This window comes from Mercenaria mercenaria, chromosome 16 (genome assembly GCF_021730395.1).
Source record: "Mercenaria mercenaria strain notata chromosome 16, MADL_Memer_1, whole genome shotgun sequence".
Classification (NCBI taxonomy): Eukaryota; Metazoa; Mollusca; class Bivalvia; order Venerida; family Veneridae; genus Mercenaria; species Mercenaria mercenaria.
In genome coordinates, this window is record NC_069376.1 from 49299744 (window position 1) to 49324447 (window position 24704).

General features: G+C 35.8%; 1 protein-coding gene across 1 annotated transcript in view; it reads right to left on the minus strand.

The window, feature by feature from the left end:
- LOC128549693 (exocyst complex component 3-like) overlaps positions 1 to 23607 on the minus strand; it is a 31579-nt gene extending 7972 nt beyond the window's left edge. Inside the window, exons 1-13 of the mRNA XM_053527015.1 lie at positions 23476 to 23607; positions 22409 to 22515; positions 21275 to 21356; positions 20763 to 20911; positions 19715 to 19828; positions 19172 to 19277; positions 18140 to 18223; positions 17216 to 17289; positions 16497 to 16592; positions 16085 to 16151; positions 15518 to 15610; positions 6992 to 7085; positions 470 to 540 (exon numbers count right to left, since the gene is read on the minus strand). Of these exons, the coding sequence (XP_053382990.1) occupies positions 470 to 540; positions 6992 to 7085; positions 15518 to 15610; positions 16085 to 16151; positions 16497 to 16592; positions 17216 to 17289; positions 18140 to 18223; positions 19172 to 19277; positions 19715 to 19828; positions 20763 to 20911; positions 21275 to 21356; positions 22409 to 22515; positions 23476 to 23583 (1245 nt within the window). The 5' untranslated portion in view covers positions 23584 to 23607. The remainder of the gene's footprint in view (positions 1 to 469; positions 541 to 6991; positions 7086 to 15517; positions 15611 to 16084; positions 16152 to 16496; positions 16593 to 17215; positions 17290 to 18139; positions 18224 to 19171; positions 19278 to 19714; positions 19829 to 20762; positions 20912 to 21274; positions 21357 to 22408; positions 22516 to 23475) is intronic.
- Positions 23608 to 24704: the final 1097 nt, after the last annotated feature.

Here is a 24704-nt window from a genome sequence, read left to right on the forward strand (position 1 = left end):
CCCACACCCACCCCACGAAAAGCGCTTCGGACCAAGACACAAGATTTCATTCCCACGAAATTTAATTATTTCATAATATATACAAAATTATTTGTGTTAGTTCATTTTCATCTAAATTTCAGTTGTTTAAAATGTAATTAATTCAACTATCTCCAGTACACTTCTTATCAATACTCTTTTTGTTTTGAGCTCACAACAAAACATATTGAGACTTTTAGCTTTCTAGCTTTTGATGATATTAAACGAAGTCCCCAGGTGCCTCTCTGTGCGTATCTTCAAGTGGACAACTTGGTAGAACAAAAAATTTTGCAAGCAAACTGAATGGCCACCACACAAGCAGGACACAAACTCACAGACATGAGGAACATGTGATTTGAAGTTAGCAACCTCAACAACTCGGCCATGGAAGCCCAAAAGGAAGGATTGTCACTAAAGTAAAATTCTTTAAAAATGTTTCATAAAAATTTACCAAGTAATGTAGATAAAATTTGGGTTCTCTTCTATCCTGTAAATGTCTATCTCTATAGATATCGATCACACCTGTAAAAATCAATCACAAACATAATTCATATAGCTAATAAAATTTCATCTTTTCCCGGTAACATGAAAACAATTTTAATAAGTACAAACTTTTACTGTTTTGATTTACTTTAAGACCCCCAAAATGATCCAATTTCAAACTTGACTAGATTTCTAACAACAGCTATTCTGTCCAGATTTAATGCAGACAAGGTAGAAAATGTGGCCTCTGGAGTGTAATGGTTTGACATAGAGACCTAGTTTGTGAACCTCGCATGACCAAATTTTAATTGTGTCTAAACTTAATAAAAACAAGAGCTCGTCGAACACGAAATGCCCCCCTTGATGCATTCAGTATTTGCACAAGGAACAGAAATTATAAGCTAACTGTAAACAAAAGTTCAACTGTTCTGGTCCAATCTGACCTTGACCTTTAACCTATTAACCTAACAAGAGATCACAGAGTGATCTTGGCACCGACCACTGAGCCATTTTTTAATGTTCCAAATTTCAAGACTAGCTCAAGATCAGAATCAAGGTTAAATTTCATTTCGGTACAAAACACTGTGCATGTGGTCCAAATTTGAAGGCTGTGGCTTGAGAAATGTGAAAGTAGGTCACTAGATCAATTTCAAGGTCAAAGTTCATTTCGGTAGACAGAACTATGCATGTGCTTCAAATTTGGAGGCTGTAGCTTGAGAAATGTGAAAGTAGATACTAGGTAAAAATCAATGTCAAATTTCAATTCAGAACACAACAAGAAACGCGGCAATGCGACAAAACCAGGTTTTCAACACTTTTCATAAGAATAAAAAAGTATACTGAATCACAGTGCACCACTTTAAAGCACAACCCTAACCCTAACCCTAAACCCTAACTCTTAACCCTAACCCTAAACCCTAACTCTTAACCCTAACCCTAACCCTAACTTAAGTAACAATGACCTTGACCTTGATCCCAGAAACCCCAAAATCAATCCCAAGCTACAACTTTATGTAAGTTTTCTATACACCAAGTTTCATCATGATAGCTCATTCCTAAGTTAAGTTATTGACCGGAAACCCTTTTTCTATTTTAAGTAACAGTGACCTTGACCTTGACCCCAGAAACCCCAAAATCAATCCCAGCCTTTGTCTTGATATAAGCTACATACATACCAAGTTTTATTCAAATATCTTTACCGAAACAAAAGTTATTGACCGGAAACACCAGTTTGACGCCGCCGCCTGCCCGCCCGCCCGACCAACGACATACCCCAATCTAATAACTCAGGTTTTCGTTGAAAACCTGGTTAAAAATAGGCATGCAGTCCAAATTTGAAGCCTGTAGCTTCAGAAATGTCAAAGCAGGTCACTAGGTCAATCTGAAGATCAAAGTCCCATTTTGGTACACAAAGCTATACATGTGGTCCAAATTTAAAGGCTGTAGCTTGAGAAATATGAAAGTAGGTCACTAGGTCAAAATCAAGGTCAAATTTTATTTCAAAACACAAAACTATGCATTTGGTCCAAATTTGAAGCCTGTACCTTCAAAAATGTGAAAGTAGGTCATTAGGTCAATAACAAGGTCAAAGTTTGTTTCGGTACACAAACCTATGTATGTGGTCCAAATTTGAAGGCTGTAGCTACAGAAATGTGAAAGTAGGTCACTAGGTCAAGATCAAGGTCAACTCATGTCAAAGTTCATCTTGCCACTTAAAACAATACATGTGGTCCAAATTTGAATGATGTTATAGACATGAAGATTCTAAGTTTTTCCCTATTTAAGTCTATATGAACCATGTGACCCCCGGGGTGGGGCCATATTTGACCCTAGAGGGATAATTTGAACAAACTTGGTAGAGAACCACTAGATGATGCTACATTACAAATATCAAAGCCCTAGTCTTTGTGGTTTGGACAAGAAGATTTTCAAAGTTTTTCCCTATATAAGTCTATGTAAACCATGTGACCCCCAGGGCGGGGCCATATTTGACCCTAGGGGAATAATTTGGACAATCTTAGTAGAGGACCACTAGATGATGTCATATACAAAATATCAAAGCCCTAGGACCTGTGGTTTTGGACATGAGGTTTTTCAAAGTTTTTTCCTATATAAGTCTATATAAACCATGTGACCCCCGGGGTGGGGCCATGCCATATTTGACCCCAGGGAAATAATCTGAACAATCTTGGTAGAGGACCACTAGATTTTGCTACATACCAAATATCAAAGCCCTAGGCCCTGTGGTTTTGGACAAGAAGATCAGAAACCGTTTAACTGTTCCTGGCAAATGTGACCTTGACCTTTGACCTAATGACCTCAAAATCAATAGGGGTCATCTGCTGGTCATGACCAACCTCACTATCAATTTTCTTGACAATAGGCCTAAGCATTCTTGAGTTATTGCCCGGGAACCATTTTACTGTTCCTGGTCACTGTGACCTTGACCTTTGACATACAGACCTCAAAATCAATATGGGTCATCTGCTGGTCATGACCAACCTCCATATCAACATTCATGATCCTAGGCCCAAGCGTTCTTGAGTTATCATCCGGAAACCGTTTTACTGTTCAGGGTCACTGTGACCTTGACCTTTGACATACTGACCTCAAAATCAATATGGGTCATCTGCTGGTCATGACCAACCTCCATATCAACATTCATGATCCTAGGCCTAAGCGTTCTTGAGTTATCATCCGGAAACCGTTTTACTGTTCAGGGTCACTGTGACCTTGACCTTTGACATACTAACCTCAAAATCAATAGGGGTCATCTGCTGGTCATGACCAACCTCCATATCAATATTCATGATCCTAGGCCCAAGCGTTCTTGAGTTATCATCTGGAGACCGTTTTACTATTCAGGGTCACTGTGACCTTGACCTTTGACATACTAACCTCAAAATCAATAGGTGTCATCTGCTGGTAATGACCAACCTCCCTGTCAACTTTCATGATCCTAGGCCCAAGCGTTCTTGAGTTATCATCTGGAAACCGTTTTACTAATCAGGGTCACTGTGACCTTGATCTTTGACATACAGATCTCAAAATCAATAGGGGTCATCTGCTGGTGATGATCAACCTCCCTATCAAGTTTCATGATTCTAGGCCAAAGCGTTCTGAAGTTATCATCCGGAAATGGATTGGTCTACATACAGACCAGGGAAATAATCTGAACAATCTTGGTAGAGGACCACTAGATTTTGCTACATACCAAATATCAAAGCCCTAGGCCCTGTGGTTTTGGACAAGAAGATCAGAAACCGTTGTTCCTGGCAAATGTGACCTTGACCTTTGACCTAATGACCTCAAAATCAATAGGAGTCATCTACTGGTCATGACCAACATCACTATCAATTTTCTTGACAATAGGCCTAAGCGTTCTTGAGTTATTGCCCGGGAACCATTTTACTGTTCCTGGTCACTGTGACCTTGACCTTAGACATACTGACCTCAAAATCAATATGGGTCATCTGCTGGTCATGACCAACCTCCACATCAACATTCATGATCCTAGGCCCAAGCGTTCTTGAGTTATCATCCGGAAACCGTTTTACTGTTCAGGGTCACTGTGACCTTGACCTTTGACATACTGACCTCAAAATCAATATGGGTCATCTGCTGGTCATGACCAACCTCCATATCAACATTCATGATCCTAGGCCTAAGCGTTCTTGAGTTATCATCCGGAAACCGTTTAACTGTTCAGGGTCACTGTGACCTTGACCTTTGACATACTAACCTCAAAATCAATATGGGTCATCTGCTGGTCATGACCAACCTCCATATCAATATTCATGATCCTAGGCCCAAGCGTTCTTGAGTTATCATCCGGAAACCGTTTAACTGTTCAGGGTCACTGTGACCTTGACCTTTGACATACTAACCTCAAAATCAATAGGGGTCATCTGCTGGTAATGACCAACCTCCCTATCAACTTTCATGATCCTAGGCTCAAGCGTTCTTGAGTTATCATCCGGAAACCGTTTTACTAATCAGGGTCACTGTGACCTTGACCTTTGACATACAGATCTCAAAATCAATAGGGGTCATCTGCTGGTGATGATCAACCTCCCTATCAAGTTTCATGATTCTAGGCCAAAGCGTTCTGAAGTTATCATCCGGAAATGGATTGGTCTACATACAGACCAGGGAAATAATCTGAACAATCTTGGTAGAGGACCACTAGATTTTGCTACATACCAAATACCAAAGCCCTAGGCCCTGTGGTTTTGGACAAGAAGATCAGAAACCGTTTAACTGTTCCTGGCAAATGTGACCTTGACCTTTGACCTAATGACCTCAAAATCAATAGGGTTCATCTACTGGTCATGACCAACCTCACTATCAATTTTCTTGACAATAGGCCTAAGCGTTCTTGAGTTATTGCCCGGGAACCATTTTACTGTTCCTGGTCACTGTGACCTTGACCTTTGACATACTGACCTCAAAATCAATATGGGTCATCTGCTGGTCATGACCAACCTCCATATCAACATTCATGATCCTAGGCCCAAGCATTCTTGAGTTATCATCCGGAAACCGTTTTACTGTTCAGGGTCACTGTGACCTTGACCTTTGACATACTGACCTCAAAATCAATATGGGTCATCTGCTGGTCATGACCAGCCTCCATATCAACATTCATGATCCTAGGCCCAAGCGTTCTTGAGTTATCATCCGGAAACCGTTTTACTGTTCAGGGTCACTGTGACCTTGACCTTTGACATACTAACCTCAAAATCAATAGGGGTCATCTGCTGGTAATGACCAACCTCCCTATCAACTTTCATGATCCTAGGCCCAAGCGTTCTTGAGTTATCATCCGGAAACCGTTTACTAATCAGGGTCACTGTGACCTTGACCTTTGACATACAGATCTCAAAATCAATAGGGGTCATCTGCTGGTGATGACAACCTCCCTATCAAGTTTCATGATCTAGGCCAAGCGTTCTGAAGTTATCATCCGGAAATGATTGTCTACATACAGACCAGGGAAATAATCTGAACAATCTTGTAGAGGACCACTAGATTTGCTACATACAATACCAAAGCCTAGGCCCTGTGGTTTTGGACAAGAAGATCAAAGTTTAACATGTTCCTGGCAAACGTTGACCTTGACCCTTTGACTAATAAGACCTCAAAATCAATAGGTCATCTACTGGTAGACACCTCACTTAATTTTCTTGACAATAGCCAAGCGTTCTTGAGTTTTGCACGGAACCATTTTACTGTTCCTGGCATGTGACCTTGACCTTTGACTAATGACCTCAAAATCAATAGGGTCATCTGCTGGTCATGACCAACCTCCATATCAACATTCATGATCTAGGCCCAAGCATTCTTGAGTTATATCCCGGAAACCGTTTTACTGTTCAGGTCACTGTGACCTTGACCTTTGACATACTGACCTCAAAATCAATATGGGTCATCTGCTGGTCATGACCAGCCTCCATATCAACATTCATGATCCTAGGCCCAAGCGTTCTTGAGTTATCATCCAGAAACCGTTTTACTGTTCAGGGTCACTGTGACCTTGACCTTTGACATACTAACCTCAAAATCAATAGGGGTCATCTGCTGGTCATGACCAACCTCCATATCAATATTCATGATCCTAGGCCCAAGCGTTCTTGAGTTATCATCTGGAAACCGTTTTACTGTTCAGGGTCACTGTGACCTTGACCTTTGACATACTAACCTCAAAATCAATAGGGGTCATCTGCTGGTAATGACCAACCTCCCTATCAACTTTCATGATCCTAGGCCCAAGCGTTCTTGAGTTATCATCCGGAAACCGTTTTACTAATCAGGGTCACTGTGACCTTGACCTTTGACATACAGATCTCAAAATCAATAGGGGTCATCTGCTGGTAATGATCAACCTCCCTATCAAGTTTCATGATTCTAGGCCAAAGCGTTCTTAAGTTATCATCCGGAAATGGATTGGTCTACATACAGACCGACATCTGCAAAACAATATACCCCTCCTTCTTCGAAGAGGGGCATAACAAACAGCGTTTATGTAAAAAATCAGGCCTTTAATATGTTAAAAAGAGTTTTCTAGATTTGACCCAGTTACCTAAGATAAACATCCTGACAAAGTTTCACATAAAGCAAGTAGAAAGTATGGTCACCAGAGTGCAAACAAGGCTTTTCTATATGATCTGACCTTGTTCTTGACCCCAGATATCCAGTTTAAACATCATAGACTTAATAAAGGTTATTATTTTAACCAGGTTTCATTTAGGTAATGTAGAAATTATGGCCTGTACAGTATTTACAGGGTTTCTCTATTATTTGGCCAATTGACCTAGATTTTACTCCAGATGACCCAGTTTCAAACTTGACCTAGATTCCGCAATTTTCACAAAGACAAATATCCCTTGTAACTTTGAGCAATAAAATTTTTACCTCTGGTACAACTACTTTAATTTATTTATGTTTGCAGAAGTTTAACTTTTCAAATTGAAAAACAAAAGCTAGATACCTTTAAGTTCCTCAGCAAAGTTGCTAAGTACATCAACAAACTGTTCCAAACTTCTTAATACTATACTCTCTCCTAACATGGTTGCAACTTGGATCTGAAAATACATACAATACCGGCATAATAAAACAAGCTTCAAGATTTACCATTTTTTAGACAGTGTTTCATAAGTTACTAACTAAATATGACATCATTAATATTCCTGAGGAACCAATATTCAAGGATTCTGTGGTTTCATCAATCCCAAATCTTAAACCTAACAAAGGAACAAAATTCCCATTCATTTTATTTCGATAGAGGTAATCCACAAATTAATATCCCAGTAAAATAGCCGTTTAGGGTAAAACCATGACTTCACAGCATTTATAAAAGCAGAGATAAAGTCTATAAAATATGTACAAAACCTCTCAAAAATGTTCAAGCAACAGAAATCAATTTGGCATGTATTTGAAACAAAGATGTGCACGTATTTGAAACAAAGATGTGAGTATCCTCAAACAAGAGTGCCAGACTGTCACAAAATACGCCTGTCATTGAACTTGGTCTAATTCAAAGGCCATGATCCAAGAGTGCCTGGGGTGATTTGAGTGGCTATCAAACTTGACCAATTCAAGCATTTTATGCCATAAAATCTTTTAATTAACAAATATAACAGCGATCATATAATTTATGGTTTTATTTGGTTCTATTCTATTCTATTCTGATAGTCAGAATGGATAAATAATTTGGTAAGCAAGATTTCTTCCCCTTTAATACTCTTCATAATGAAAGTCAAATGAATATTAAAAGTTACACATGAATAACTTTGTATTCATCCGCTGATAGTTTAAATCAGCTGTTTTGCTGGGACTACTTTACAGTTTTTGTTTGACACGATACTATACACATCGTTTTAGAAAATCTTTGTTGAATTTGGCGGTCTTCACTGTGGCCATATTGAAAATTGGATCACTTTAGAAAATTTAAAACAGAAATAACTTTTGATGATGGACTAAATTTTAAATTCTTGAGTGAGAGTTTCCCAGTGGGGAATTTCATTGTATAACATTTTTTAAAAAACGGCGAAATCCAGTGACTTTGTTCATGAAGAAAAGTGAAAGATCTTCCAGAAAGAAGATAGATTATAAGAAGATGGCGTCGGGGTTAAGCCCGGTTACCGAAGTGAAAGAGGAGAAGAGTAAAATCGCCGAAGTAACAGCTCCCGCTGGAGCCTCAATAGCAGATAAACTTTCTGAGCCGAAAGACACATCTACACCGGTAAAACTCACACTTCCGGTGAAACCAGGTGATGAAAAAAGTTCGCTTCTAAACAAGTTAGCAGAACTGGATAAGAAACAGAAACAACTCCAAGAGAAGAAAGAACTAGAAACGTTACGGAAACAGGTCGAGGAACGAGAGGAGGCGGTGCGTGAATTAGAGAAATCCCTCACCGAACCGGTACGTAAAGGTAAATCCAAAGAATCATCTTCAGGGGAATCAGGCGGTGCCAAGCCGAAAAAACACAAATCAAGATTAGCAGCTAGTTTTCAGGAAGGACAAACACCATCTACCTCAACAGAATCAGGACAATCAGGTACGAGTTTATTAAATATTGATACGTTGAGGCAGATGCCCAACCTCAGAGAACAAGTCAGAAAAGAACTGAAAAAACTAGGGCTTGAGATTGCAGACTCTTCTAGCAGTAGCACTGACTCTAGCTCAGATTCAGATAGCTCAGAGGACGAAATTGATGACACAATGGTAGAACAAGTGTTAAAACGTAAAAAACATAAAAAACACAAAACAAAATCTGGCATTACGTCCAAGTCATCAGATTCAGTGAAGAACAAACAAAAATACCCTCATTCGAATCTAAGATATGATTTTGTAAACAGGAACATCTCTTTTGAAAAAATCGAATTCAACCTATTTATAGCGGGAGAGTTGGAAATCATTACCTCCACAAAAACAGGAACAAAAGAAAAAGAAGCACGATTAAAACTGTTAAAGAAATTAATGTACCTTAACAGTTCTTATGAATTTTCGGTAGTTAAGTCATTATATGCCGCTGTTCTGAGGGAAATCGAATTAGGCCATAGTCAATGGGGAGATGACTTTCAGTATGTTGAATCGACGGTTTTACCCAGGTACAAAGTACGTTATAGTAGAAACCCAGAGCCCGTTTCACTAAGACCTAAACCGTTTTTTGAATTACCCCAGGAAAGCACAAGTACTGGTTCAAATGAAGAACCTAGAATATGGTTCTGCAGTAAATATCAGAGGAATAAATGTCCTCAGAAATCTTCACATATTATTGCACTAAAAGGAGGTAAAACTCGTTTTGCAAAACATGTTTGTGCTACGTGTTGGCAAACAGACAAAAAAGAATTAGTACACCTGGAATGTTCAAGTGCCTGTCCTCATGCCAATCCGTGACTCTTTAATGATATTCAGTCAATGTCTTCAGATTCAAAACATGGAAAAAGTTCAAATGAATTAGTTGATATTTTCTTACCAAAATTTTGTAAAAAATCTATGAATGCTCCAGATTCAACTAATAATAAATCTTGGTCAACTGATTGCTTCTGTAATCACAGGAAAGATTGCAAAGTTTGTTCATCTGTTAAAAAAGAATTATGTACTACGTCTCAAAGAAAAATTGAGATTAGTGAAACAGTAAAAGCATCTGGTAAATGCAATTTTGAAGGATGTAAAATTCCTGTAAATGAAAAGATTGATACTGAATTTCTTCGTAAAATGTTGGGTGGTTATACAGACACATTAGTATGTGATTTATTGAAATATGGATTCCCTATTGAAGTAGATCAAGAAGATAAAAAGGTTTTAATTTGCAAGTCAAAAAGTGTAAAAAATCATACGGGTGCCCTAGCTTACCCAGGTCACATGTTAAATTACTTAAAAACGGAAGCCTCACATGGTGCTATTATTGGTCCATTTACTACATGTCCTTTTCAAGAAGGTATGGTTATTTCGCCCCTCAACACAGTACCTAAGGCAGATCCTAATAAACGTAGAGTTATTCTAGATTTAAGTTATCCAAAGGATGGTACTGGAGTTAATGAATTTGTGTCAAAAGAGTTATATCTGGGTGAAAAAGTAGATTTGGTTTTTCCAAAGATAGATGACTTTGTGTCTTTAATTAAGACTAAAGGTCAAGGTTGCCTGATGTTTAAACTTGATCTTCAACGGGCTTACAGGCAAATTAGTATCTGCCCGTCCAGTTATAACTTGGTAGGATTTACTTGGAAACATCATATATTTTTTGACACTGTTCTGGCCATGGGTTTAAGGTCATCTGCTCATATTTGTCAGAGAGTAACTAATGCCTTTGCCTTTATGATGTATAAATTTGGGTTTTGTGTCTGCAACTATTTGGATGATTTCTGTGGAGTTGAAAGAAAAAAGGAAGCTATATTTGCCTTTTCTTTGCTCAGAGAACTGTTCGTTAGGAGTGGTATTGAGGAAGCCTTAGATAAAGCTTGTCCTCCTTCAGAACTAATGGTTTTTCTTGGTGTTCTTTTTAATAGCCGTACTATGACAATGGAGGTCACGGAGGAGAGACTTGAAGAAATCAAACAACTAGTTTCAACTTGGTTAAACAAAGAAACTGCCTCTTTAAAAGATATTCAAAAATTACTAGGAAAATTGAATTTTGTAGGTGCATGTGTTAGATCAAGTAGGATTTTCGTGAATAAAATTTTGAACTGGTTACAGGAATGTTATACTGATACAAAAAGTGTGTTTGTAATTCCAGTTGAAGTTAAAAAAGATTTATTATGGTGGCACAAGTTTTTGCCTTTATTTCAGGGGAAAGCACTCATTGATTATGGAGAATGGTTACAGGTAGATTCGGTTTTCAGTTCTGATAGTTGCATGACAGGTTGTGGGAGTATTTGTGGAAACAAAATTTTTCATAATACTTTCCCTGAATTTGTTCTCAACCAAAATCTGAGCATCACTTGCTTAGAAATGTTGACAGTTGTTGTTTCTGTGAAGTTGTGGTGTGATGATTTACGTGGGAAAAGGGTGGTTATCTTTTGTGATAATCAAGCAGTATGTATAGTTATCAATTCAGGTAAAGCCAAAAGTATCTTTTTACAGAAGTGTTTACGTGAAATCTGTTTCATTGCTTCAGTAAACGAGTTTCAACTCAGGGCAATACATCTCAGTTCTAGTGAAAATCGTTTATCGGACTGTTTATCCAGATGGGATTTAGATCCTATATACAGGAAGCAATTTTATGATCAGATTTCTCATGTGTCTCCTCTAATAGATGTCCCAGTATCGGAAGATCTTTTTAGATTGAACAATGATTGGTGATTTTGTTGTGTTTCAGAGTCACAGATTGGAATCTTGAGGCAGGACCTACAAAAATCCCTTAAATCAGCCTTTGCTGAAGGAACGCATGAAAATTTGCGTATTCAGTGGGAAAGCTTTATTTTATTTTGCATATATTTTAAACTTTGTTTTTTACCTGCATCAACTGCTACATTACAGTTATATGCTCAATTTTTGAGCAGATCCTTTAAATCAGTTCAAAGCGTGAAAAATTATATAAGCGGGGTCAAAACGTTACATTTATGCCTAGGTTACAATATTGATCATATTAATACTTACTTATTAAACTTATCCTTTAAAGGAATAGCTAGATTGAATCCGTGGTCTGTTAAACGGGCTGAGCCTATAACATTGGAAATTTTGATAAAGATATTTTCAATTTTGGATTTTTCTCATGTAGACAATATTGTTTATTGGTGTTTATTTTTATTTGCCTTTTTTCTGTGTGCAAGAAAGTCTAATTTGGTTCCCACATCTTTAGATGATATTGATAAAGGTAGATTTTTAAGCACTGATTGTGTTCAACTTTTTGACAATTACATTTTAGTACATTTTAATTGGTCAAAAACCATTCAATTTGGTGAAAGGGAAGTAATTAATCCATTATTAAGATTAAAGGATAAAAGGTTATGTCCTGTAGCTGCATATGAGCGTACGCTTGCATTAAAAATTCCTTATCATAGAAAGGTATTATTTACTTTAACCAATGGATCAGTAATTACCTATTATTTATTTCAAAAGAAGTTAAGGGACTGTATAAAAAATATAGGATTAGATGCTGACCAGTTTTCAAGTCATTCGTTTAGACGAGGTTTTACTACTTTAGCTCATCGTCTAGACATTCCACATTCACATATACAAATTCTTGGAGATTGGAAATCTGATGCTTATAAAGCATACTTAGAACTCAATTGGTTTGATAAAGTTACAATTCTCTCTAAAATGTTCAATATTGAAAAGTAGTCAGGGTTGGTCTCAAGTCCCTTTTTGTTATTACATGTGTAATGGTTCATATTATTTCGGATTCAATTGCCAAGGATGTGGGTGCTATTTGGCATACTAAAGTGATAGCCTTTCCTGGAATTGGTATTACTCGTCTATCAGCAAGTATTCAAAGTTCACCTTACTTAGTTTCTAAACCCTTCACAATTATACATGTGGGTACAAATGACATAAACCCTAGAAATCCCAACGAAGAATATTCTGTGGACGATATTATTAGTTTTTATAATAATATGATTACATTGATCAGAAATGTTAACCCACATACTCATATTGTTTTTTCATCCATTTTGCCACGTCCATGTGACTATGAACAGACTAAGGATAAGATCAAGCAGGTTAATCAGTTATTAGAAGTTAAGTGCAAAGAAAGATACTGCCAATTTATTCACTCATTTAGACCATTTTTCAAATATGGCAAACCAGTACGTGCTCTTTTTGCTGTTAGAGATAAAGGCCTCCATCTTAATCTGGAAGGTACTCGGCAGTTACGCAAGTTTTTCATTAACACAGTATCTCACTTACTTAAAGGTAAACTTGCAATGTAATCCTTAAAACATACTAAGGGTATCACCAACACATAGCACAAACAGATATATCCTTATCATTAAATATCAAATAAAAAATTTGATTCATTGGATAAGGACATAAAATGTGGTTACAATACATTATTTGATTCTTAGAATACGTTTTTCATTACTCATTAGATTGTACTGGAAGTTTTGATCGTTTGTGTGTGTTATGATTTCAAAGTTTTGGGACTTGATAGTTGGACTTACAGGGTTATGAAGGAAGTACTTTATTCCTTTAGACCTTTACACTTGTAATGATAGTACCTTTATATCATTCTAGTGAATTTCTCCTTCTGAAGAAGGTACCTTTACTTCTTTGAAGGTTTAAGACATGTGGTAATGGTAGCTTTCACGTTACTCATGTCTCACTAGGACTCCTTTGATGTTGAGATCATGGCATTCACAATCGACCAGGGCTTATATCTTGTATGGTTTTTTATTTAATATTGTTATTATAAACATGATGTATATAGTGTCATTAGTAACATCTTGTCATGATTTATTACTTTGCAGTTGTAACAGTATGCAGTCATGTAAGTGATGTTCAAGTTGCATAAATATTTAATAATTTTTGCTTCATTGACTTCCTTCAATTTAATTACCATGTTTTATTTATTTTGTCTTATTTGCTTCATTTCATTTGCTATAATTTCTTTAATTTGCTCTTTTTTTGGTTTGGCGGGTTTTGGCGGGATTTGCTCAGTATAAGCTCTTTGGCTTATTCTTGTTTATTGTTAACATATGATTTACATTGAATTTCATATGGTATTTATTAGTTAGTAATAATTGATTGAATATTACTGATTCATATAAAATAGTTTGATATTTGGTATCGTGTCATGCATTTAGATCTAATAAAATTCATTTTGATTATTTATTCTATTTGTTGTTTTGAGAACTGGTTATGAGATAATTTCAAGCATTTTATGCCATAAAATCTTTTAATTAACAAATATAACAGCGATCATATAATTTATGGTTTTATTTGGTTCTATTCTATTCTATTCTGATAGTCAGAATGGATAAATAATTTGGTAAGCAAGATTTCTTCCCCTTTAATACTCTTCATAATGAAAGTCAAATAAATATTAAAAGTTACACATGAATAACTTTGTATTCATCCGCTGATAGTTTAAATCAGCTGTTTTGCTGGGACTACTTTACAGTTTTTGTTTGACACGATACTATACACATCGTTTTAGAAAATCTTTGCCACACCCGCCCACCCAAATTTTGTTTAATCTTGTTGCTTATAGTTTTTGTCTTTGTATATTGTATTTGTCTTGCTTGTATTCCTATTTGTGTTGCTTGTATTGCTATTTGTCTTGCTTGTGTTCCTTATAAATAAGGACTTATCTGAAGTTAAGCAGTAGTGTACCCGTGATTCATATTAGTTTGATTGCTCAGTATAAGCTCTTTGGCTTATTCTTGTTTATTGTTAACATATGATTTACATTGAATTTCATATGGTATTTATTAGTTAGTAATAATTGATTGAATATTACTGATTCATATAAAATAGTTTGATATTTGGTATCGTGTCATGCATTTAGATCTAATAAAATTCATTTTGATTATTTATTCTATTTGTTGTTTTGAGAACTGGTTATGAGATAATTATTATGCCCACAAACATTGTCAGCAAGTTTGGTGAAGATCGGATGAAAACTGTTCAACTTAGAGAGTGGACATGGCAAAATTTGTAGTTTTTCTAGTACTTCAAGGGCCATAATTCAAGAGCGCCTGGGGTGACTTGGCTGGTTATCAAACTTGGCCGAGATATTAAGCCTACAAACATTGTAAGCAAGTTTGATGAAGATCGGATGAAAACTATTTGATTTAGAGAGCGGACAAGGCTAAATTGGCAGTTTTTCGAGTAATTCAAGGACCATAATCCATGAGTGCCTGAGGCGATTTGGCTGGTTATCAACTTGACCGAGATACTGTGCCCACAAACATTGTCAGCAAGTTTGGTGAAGATAGGATGAAAACTGTTTGACTTAGAGAGTGGATATGCTTTGGATGCCCACCGCCCGCCACGGGTGTTCACATAATACACCCCCGCTCTTTCAGAGACGGGCATATAAAAATCTTGCAGTTTGTTTTGCCACAAACTGTTCAAATTTTAAGATATACAGTTGGAATTTGGTATCTTGAACTCTCTTGTTACGAAATTCTGACTACCTAAAAAACTCCTTATATTTGTATTTTGAATCCATGACAAATGGCAAAACACGACACTAAACAGTAGTCCCGTCTGTCAAAATCCTACAATTTACATCTCAGTGTATTGCAGTAAGAAAAAGTTCTTATCTGATCTAAGCAGTGAAGACAGTAAAGTGAGATCATGCATTGCTTATTAACACTTTTTAATGTAAAACAATAACCAAGCTTATAATCATATATCATGCTTCTAACACATGGTAAAGATTGTGTATTAAATTGTTTTTTTAAAGGATAATCTGACAGAAAAATTTTGAGGCATGTATTAATTATGTTAATTTTTTCGAACAAAAAAGTATTTTTTAAAAAAATGGGCTCTTTCCCCTTGAAATAAAATCCTTGGTCCCTTGGAGTTCAAGATACTGAATTTGTACTGTATATATATTATTCTTACATTTTGTTCAATCATCTGGAAGATTATTACAGGTAAAGACGTGTTGTAGAAACCTTCTCCGTCTTGATCAGGGCCTTCATCTTTAAACCAGTCCTGAAATTTAAATAATCTCATTTAAAAGCTTTTCAAAACAAGCCATATTCGTTGATAAAACAATTAGAAAAAACAATAATTAGAAATTATTCTAAAACATTCATTAAGATTATTTCAGCTGTGAGAACTTACTGTGACTTTCAACAAACTAATGACACTTTGGTCAATATTTGATTAGCTCTATAAAATAAAACAAATCTGAAATTCTAACAGAACATAGAATGAATTCTCCCTAAAGCTAATGAGAACCAAATGAGATCTTGTTTACAAATGAACATACTTTCTTTTTAATTTACTTCACAAGTGTTTAGGTGTTTGATGTATTTATCACAGAGATATGAGATTTCATGAGAAAAATGGCAGATTTCAATATCATGCAGTATATTATATCTTTGATTAGTAGATCAAAGCCCACAGACTTAATGAATATCACCAGAAAATAATGAAAAAATGTAACATAATTAATGCCCCTACCTTTTGTTCTGTTTTCAGTGTGTTACCAGTCCATTCCTGGATGTTGGATTTCATGTTTCTCAGATACCTGTACAACAGATAGAGCAAAACTAAGATAAATTTATGACTTTATGTCTGTATATTGTTATATGTAGACTTTTTGTAATAAATTCAATTCAAGCACCCAATGGGCCATAGTTTAGGAAATTAAAATTTTGATAAAAATTTGAGGTGCATGTTAAGAAAAAATTTCACGTAACCATTTAAAACATTTACATGAACCAAAGAGACAATTTATGGCAGATAGCTCTTGCTACAAATGTAGATTTCCTATACTTACTGATAGTAAAATTTGTGCCCATTAATAATCTGTTGAGTAGCAGATATCAAAATGACTACTTACAGATGAATCATTGGTTAAAGCATGACTTACTGATTTTGTAACTCTTCCACCATGTTGTTATCTAGAAGAGGTCCAAGATCTTTTGTATCAATGTTGAGTGATGGATGTTTCATCAACTCAGGGGAACTGAAATATAGAACAAAATATACAGGTCTTTCTATGGTCCATTTTTCATTTTGGGAAAATCTGTACTACTACTAGCATCAAAATTTGAAATATTGAACACTGAATTCACAAAATCAAACATAAAACTGTTCCGAGGCAAAATGAATAACAGTGCACTGTGTTTTTTTGTTGGTTTAATGTCATATCTACACAGTTACAGATCATATGGCAACTTTATAACCTTTTATGGTGGAGGAAGATCCATGGTGCCATATAAACATTACTTTTGGCATGGCTGGGCAGCCAGCTTAATGGCTTCCTTACATGAAAATATTCTACACACCAAGAGAGATTTCAAACCCATTGCAGTGATGGGCAAGTGATTTGAAGTTAGCGACCTTAACCACTCTGACCGAGGACCCTCCAAGACTGGTGTATCACAAAAGGACTGGGAAGACTATAATTTGTCATTTACACACAAGTCGTTGATCTAAAGCAGTTAATTTTCTATGAAACTGTCAGAACTGATGAGAAAATCGTTGCCTTTGAGTAGATATTTTGCTGTAACAGAGATTATTTAGTGAAGTTTTTGTAATAATCTACATGCTACTTTGATTCAATCTACTTAATATATTCAAACTCACTCATAGCTGTTCAGCCACTGCAGCAATGTTACAAACTCATTGCCTTCTAACTGTTGCCCTATCATCTCTTGAATCTGTAACAACAATAAACATTTCAAAATATTACACCATCATATTTCACATTCACTTAATGTCCAAAACTTCACAATCTATAAGAAAAATCTTAAAAGGAACCATAGAATGCATCCATGTGAAATAACTGCAGACTTGATTTCATTGAGCATTTTCATGCAAGATGATAAATGTGTAACATCTATTTTGCCATGTAACACTGGCATTAGCAAAACTCTGTTATACAAATAATTTGAACTGACATTATGAACCCAAAGGACCAGGGAAGATAACAACAATGAGTCCAAGCACACAGGGAGTGACTTTTTTTACAGCCAACACAAGGCATCATAAGTCTATTGCTGAAGTTACTACATCAACTCTAAATTCATCTATCATCTTATACAGAAACAATCCTTACATGACAATATAATGTTGCAGGGCATAGAATCTATTGCTCAACTTTACCAGTACATTTCTATACCCATACATTTATACAGAGCAAAATACAATATGAGCCGTGCCATGAGAAAACCAACATAGTGGCTTTGCGACCAGCATGGATCCAGACCAGCCTGCGCATCCACGCAGTCTGGTCAGGCTCCATGCTGTTCGCTTTTAAAGCCTATTGGAATTGGAGAAACTATTAGCGAACAGCATGGAGCCTGACCAGACTGCGCGGATGCGCAGGCTGGTCTCGATTCATGCTGGTCGCACACCCACTATGTTGGTTTTCTCATGGCACGGCTCATATAAAGACTTTTGTACTGATTCAATCTAAGAACAAGTGTCTAAATGACTGTTTCAAATCTATCAATACCATGGTGCACTTTGAACCAAATAGAAGTAAGAAGTTAAGAAGAAATAACTTACATGTTTTGACAGGGCTTTATGGTACATCCAGACAAACTTGCTCACTATGTTATAGTTTGGTGGAAACACTGGCGGCAACAGTGACTGTGAACAGACAGAAGATGGCATTTAATGTTTAAAGATTCAACAGAAAATACTTGACAAACTGTAAAATTTCTTTAAAGTCATGTCCTACAAAAACATCAATATAACATTAAAGAGGAACATGCTCGCACAACAGTGAAACCTGTATATAAAGACTATGCTTTTAAAAGCCCAAAGAACAAGTGCTCTATATTCACAAGTTAAATACCACAGCAAATTAGTGGTCTTTACAGCCAGTTTTCTCTATTCATGCATGGTCTTTCACATCTGATGGACTGTATAATCACTCATCCCATATTGTAGGCTGGATAATTGGTGTGATACTGTACTCAACAGATTTTTAATTTTCTATAATTATAGCAATATATTTGAGCCACGCCATGAGAAAACCAACATAGTGGGTTTGCGACCAGCATGGATCCAGACCAGACTGCGCATCTGCGCAGTCTGGTCAGGATCCATGCTGTTTGCTTTTAAAGCCTATTGGAATTGGAGAAACTGTTAGCGAACAGCATGGATCCTGACCAGACTGCGCGGATGCGCAGGCTGGTCAGGATCCATGCTGGTCACAAACGAACTATGTTGGTTTTCTCATGGCACAGCTCACTTAGGGAGAACACTGACCCTGTACTTTCACAGAGTTGCTCAAAAATAGCTGGGAAGACAAGGCTGTGTGGGTAGAGTATTTCTGGTACCTTATAGACCAGCTACATGCACCAACTGATATTCAACTTTCAATGTGTGATATATATTTAACAATATCATAAGATTCTTACAATACACTGGTTAAGCCAACCATTGGCTAAGTTTGGAAGTCTTTTCTATACAAAAGGCATTGGATCAGAGGAGATGAAATCAAACACTAATTTTCAGTGGTCATAAGTGGTGAAATATGACTTAAGGAAATTACATGAAGAAGCAAAGTCAACAGCAAGATGACTGCGTTACCTTGGCAACTTTCAGATCTTCTAGCATGATCTGTCGTGTGACCTCTAGATGTCGTACCAGCCACATTTTGTTGCTACTTCTGTCCTCCATCTGATTTCCTTCTATCCTAAATTGAAATCAAAATTTCAAGCTTTAAAATTTGAGCACTTAACATTTTCCCTCCTGTGAATATATCAGGTCTCTCATAAACACAGATCTTACAGTTTCACATGTGACTATGTCACCCATGAAAATATTACATTCTGATGTTCACTGAGTGAAAGATATTATGATATTACACTGAAACAAACAAACATTCTCTACATTCTTTTTATTATAAGGAAACGGAGTATGACAAAAGCAACTAGTGCATATAAAATGAGATATGGAACAAAAAATCTGTATAATATGCCTTTTAGGAATAGAAACAATGATCTGTAGTCAAATTTCACTGCAAATGAGACTGATATCAAAGACAAGGAACCTTACAATGGATTAACAAAGTGTCAATTGAAGAAATATTAGAATTTATTCTGTAAAGACTGAAAATTTAAAACTGCTTACCTATTTGAGATCCATTCCTCTATTACTGAAAAGCACTTGTCTCTCCAACGTTTAGGTCTATCAGGGGGCATAAATCCTGTCTGTTCTTTTCGTCTTAATGAAATCTGATCCAGCCTGGCAAAAAATGTGAAAGATGTATACGAAATTTTAAAGCTAAAACTTGCTCAGCTCAAACTCTTGTTTACTTCTAGCAGAGATAAAATGTAAACTCTTATTACCTAATAGTATAAAGAAAGACAAGAGATAACAATTTCTGATGAACAGATTTAAAAAAAAATTATGAAATTTTCTGAAAAAAAAATCCCATGAATTCCTGGAAATAATACCCCATATCCACAAAGAAAAACATGATCATGTACATCTGTTTTATATTCACTGGCACATCACTAACTTGAGCACTGACAGCTTAAGCTCCCAGGCCCCTAAAATTTTCTGCATAGATTACTAAAAGCCGAACACTGTGCATATATTCTTGTGACCTACAGCAGTAATGTTTTGCTGTTACGCTAAATCTCCACAAACAGTCAACTCTTGTTATTAACTATTGCAGCTGAGCACTCATTAAAGTGTTTAGATTTTTAATACAGTGTATAGGACATTGTATACGCTTATTGAATGGCTTGTCATTCAATAGACAGAACTATTGCCAAAGTTCGACAAAAATTTCAATAAGCGTTTTATAACATGGCATTATAATATTTTTTTTATTTTATTCATCAATTTTGACTTAAGCCGCCCGGAAAAGTTGTATTGAATACATGCAGTCAAGGCATATATCACAAACTTATTATTTATATGGTCAAAAAATTTATATATGTAGTCATGTAAATATGTTCTTATAATCATTCCCTCTTTATCAAGAAATGCAGAGGAGCAGACAGATCACATCTACCACTACTATATCCCTTTTCCTTTGCCTGTCAATGAAATTAGAGGTGGATCAAGTTTTAACAAGACTGGTATATTTCTTTGGAAGTGTTTCCTATGTGATGCTGAGGGCTAAGACAAGTTATTTAATTAACTCTAACAGCAGTACAAAAGAACCAACTTTTCCTCTCTTTCTATGATTCTTAGTGCTGACACAATCAATGCTGGTTCCCGTCTCACAGACATTAAAACCCGCTGCAGAATTATCCATAACTGTTTCCCAAGGGTCACTGACAATTTTTCTACCTGGGCAAAATATTTCTGCAGAGTCTGCAATAAAAATTACAAAAAGTTCAGTCACTAAGGTTGTTAAACCGAGTTTAGAGACCAGTAAAAAATGCAGCATTTCCACTGATCAATTTAATATTTGTATTTTCATATACATCTGTTTCTGACATGACACTATGAAACATGAATGGTTTTACACAAATTCAAGCTTTTTTTAGTGGGGGCTGTATTTAACATCACACTGAGACACTTATCGGCCATATGGCGACTTTCCAGCTTTTGACGGCGCAGAAGACCAGGAAGACCCCAGCTGTCCTTCTGGGCATTATTTCTGACACAAGCAAGCACCTGGGTAGAACCACCAGCCTTTCACAAACAAAATCAAGCTAAAAGGTAATATCTTACATTATCATCAGTTGGGCTCCTGTGTGGCTGTTTATGTAACTCAAACAACAGATCATCTCTGGCCGTCTCAAGTTCTGTCAGGCTAAAACACAATGCATGTACACATGTATGTAGCAACATATTATACAAATCTCTTTTAATTCCGTATAAAAATCATGCAGTTCAAAATAAATTTGCTTTTATTGAATTTAATGCTGATTTTTTTCCAGATAGTTATGAAGAAGTCTGTATGTTACTCTAACCATGTTCCTACACTATGGAATCATTTACTAATGTGGGCACGGTGGGCATGAAATTTTATAGGATTATGAATTAATGAATTCCAACTTTTGAAGACTTGGGAATTTTACTATTTTTATGTATTTGTTTGGATTTACATTTTTTTGACACATTAAAAAACTCAAATCTTATTCGCCAAAGAAGTTTAGTGATTTCTAAACTTGTAATAAAAAACTGTTCTTTGCAAATAATATGAAATCCTTTAACTTTACTGGCATACAGTTTTAAGGTTTCACCCATGGTAGGGATTAGAATGCAAATTCTCTGCCACAATAAGAAACAGACTTTTTGGAATCAAATTTTAAAAATAAAATATGGGGGAATTTCTTTTTTTCAGTGGGATTTAATATTATGGGTTAACACAATCAGGAAATCCAAGAAAAGCATTCCCCTATAAATAAAATTATTAGATAAAACACTTGATGTCCCACTATAGACTGAACTCACAAACCATTAATGGAGGTCCAAACACACTACCTGATTCAATAGGTAAATAATCTAAACACTTAACACATGAAATTAAGTTCTGGAGAGAAACTTGGGTGTAAGTTTATGTATCTAAATGTATTTATACACGCTACTAAATAATAGGTGACTTCCCCAGAAGGATGTTTGTCATACGAGGTTTTGGGCAGATGGAGCAAATTACAAAATTGAATGATGCTTTTCCTGGTTCCTTTGCATACTTGGTCGAAAGTACAAATACAAAAATCCTAAAATTTTGGTTGGAGAAGTGGCTTAAACTTGTGACCACAAGTTTCTTAAGTTTTGTGTCTTACCATTTACTTCTTAAAATTTCAGGTTTATTTTAAGTCAAAATTTGGTATTTTAAGATTAACCATAGTTAACACTTACTGTTTATGTGCCAGTAGAAGTTTTCCTTCATCAATAAGGGCTTCGGTTTTACGTACACTCTCTGGTACAGTAAATATATGCTTCAAATTCTCCATTGCAGTTGCCAGCTGAAACAGAATAAACATACACTATGCAGAAAAAAAAACATGATATAAATACATTCTATAAACTTGATAATTCACAGACAATACAGTTTTATTGCAACTTGGGTAAATTTCATAAGGTTTCCTGGTGACATCTAACACAAAGGAGGAAATCTGGCTGAATCGAGCCCTATTCCTGACGAACAACTTTGTTAGAATTACCCACATTGTCAAATCTTGTATATTTTTGTTTGGTTTTGTTGGGTTCAAAGTCACACAAATAAATTTTCAGTAATCTTGCAACCTTCCAGCTTTTGATGGTAATAAAAGACATCATGTGTCCCTTAAGGCATTATACAAGTAGTACTGCACCTGGGTAGAACCACCATCCACCTAAAGGTTCTGAATCCATGTCATTAGCCCTTACCATGCTGGATACAATTTATTCTGCCTTTGTGGCCAGTGTACATCATGATCTGCTTGTTGCACATCCATGCAGTCTGATCATGTTCTGCACTGTTCGCTATTCAGCCAGTATCTTTTTAGTAAGCACCCCTTTGAACAGTTAATGGTACTGTCCAAATTAGAAGATGGACAAGTTCATCACAGAAATTCATCAGGGTTAGGGATATATGATTAGAAGTCAGTGACTTTGCCTATTTGGCCATGAAGACCCCTTAAAATTTTGATTTCTGGTTAAAATATTCAACAATACAAAATATGGCTCCCACTCAACTAGATGAGCTTTGCACTGCTTAATAAGTTTGTTTTATCAAAATGTGAGCTGTGCCATGAGAAAACCAACATAGTGTGATTGCGACCCGCATGAATCCAGACCAGCCTGCGCATCCAAGCAGTCTGTTCAGGATCCATGCTGTTCGCTAAGGGTTTCCCTAATTGTCTGGATCCATGCTGGTCGCAAACTCACTATGTTGGTTTTCTCATAGTGCGGCTCATATATATTTAATAGAAGTGTCAATGTACCTGACAGAAATTTTTGTTTTCTGCTCTAACTGTAGTTATCTTCTCCTGTAGTGGTTTCAATGACTTGTAGATCTCATCCACCTGGTCCAGACTGAAAATATGACACATTCATCATACTACAACATCTACATTCAATACATTGAGATAAAAAGATCTGAAATGTAATGAAAGCATCTGAAAAACAGAACTTTTTTATACAATTTGACATGGTGTAAGCTAGAAAAAATCCTCTTAGTTGCAAGCAAGATATCACACAATAACCTAGTTTTGAGTAATTTTTAGATCTATAAAAAAATCTTTTCCAAGTCGACCCGCTCTCATTTAGTAAAAGTCAAAGTATCCTAAAATGTTTAATTTACAGAAGTTGCAGCTACTTTTCTTTAAATTTTAGGAAGCTACCGTTAGCTTTATTTCATTTCTTATAATTGGCAGTTGTATCTTCCTATTTTACAAAAAAAGCTGTAAATTCAACAATCAGCAGTAACATCTTCTCAAACTTTCAAAAAGCTATACATGTAGTAATCTTTTGTAAATATTAGAAAAAGCTAAAGATACATTTCTCTGAAGTTTCACTGCACTGTTCGCCATTCAGTCTGTATCTTTTTGGTAAGCACCCCTTTAAACAGTTAATGGTACTGTCAAAATTGAAAGATGGAAAAGTTCATTATAGAAATTTAGCAGGGTAAGGGTTAAATAAGCTACAGTTACCTTTCCTCGATTCTTAATCTGCAACTGTAACTTTTCTTTGATTTTAATTAAGCTGCAATTACCTTTCTCTCATTTTCAAGAAGCTACAGTTAATTTTTCTGTTACTTTCATAAAGCTACTGTAACCTGTCTTTAATTTTCAAAAAGTTACAGTTAACCATTCTTTTACTTTCAAAAAGTCACAGTTAATCTTTCTTTTACTTTCGAAAAGTCACAGTTAACCTTTCTTTTACTTTCGAAAAGTTACAGTTAATCTTTCTTTTACTTTCCAAAAGTTACAGTTAATCTTTCTTTTACTTTCCAAAAGTTACAGTTAGTCTTTCTTTTACTTTCCAAAAGTTACAGTTAATCTTTCTTTTACTTTCGAAAAGTTACAGTTAACCTTTCTTTTACTTTCAAAAAGTCACAGTTAACCTTTCTTTTACTTTCGAAAAGTCACAGTTAATCTTTCTTTTACTTTCCAAAAGTTACAGTTAGTCTTTCTTTTACTTTCCAAAAGTTACAGTTAGTCTTTCTTTTACT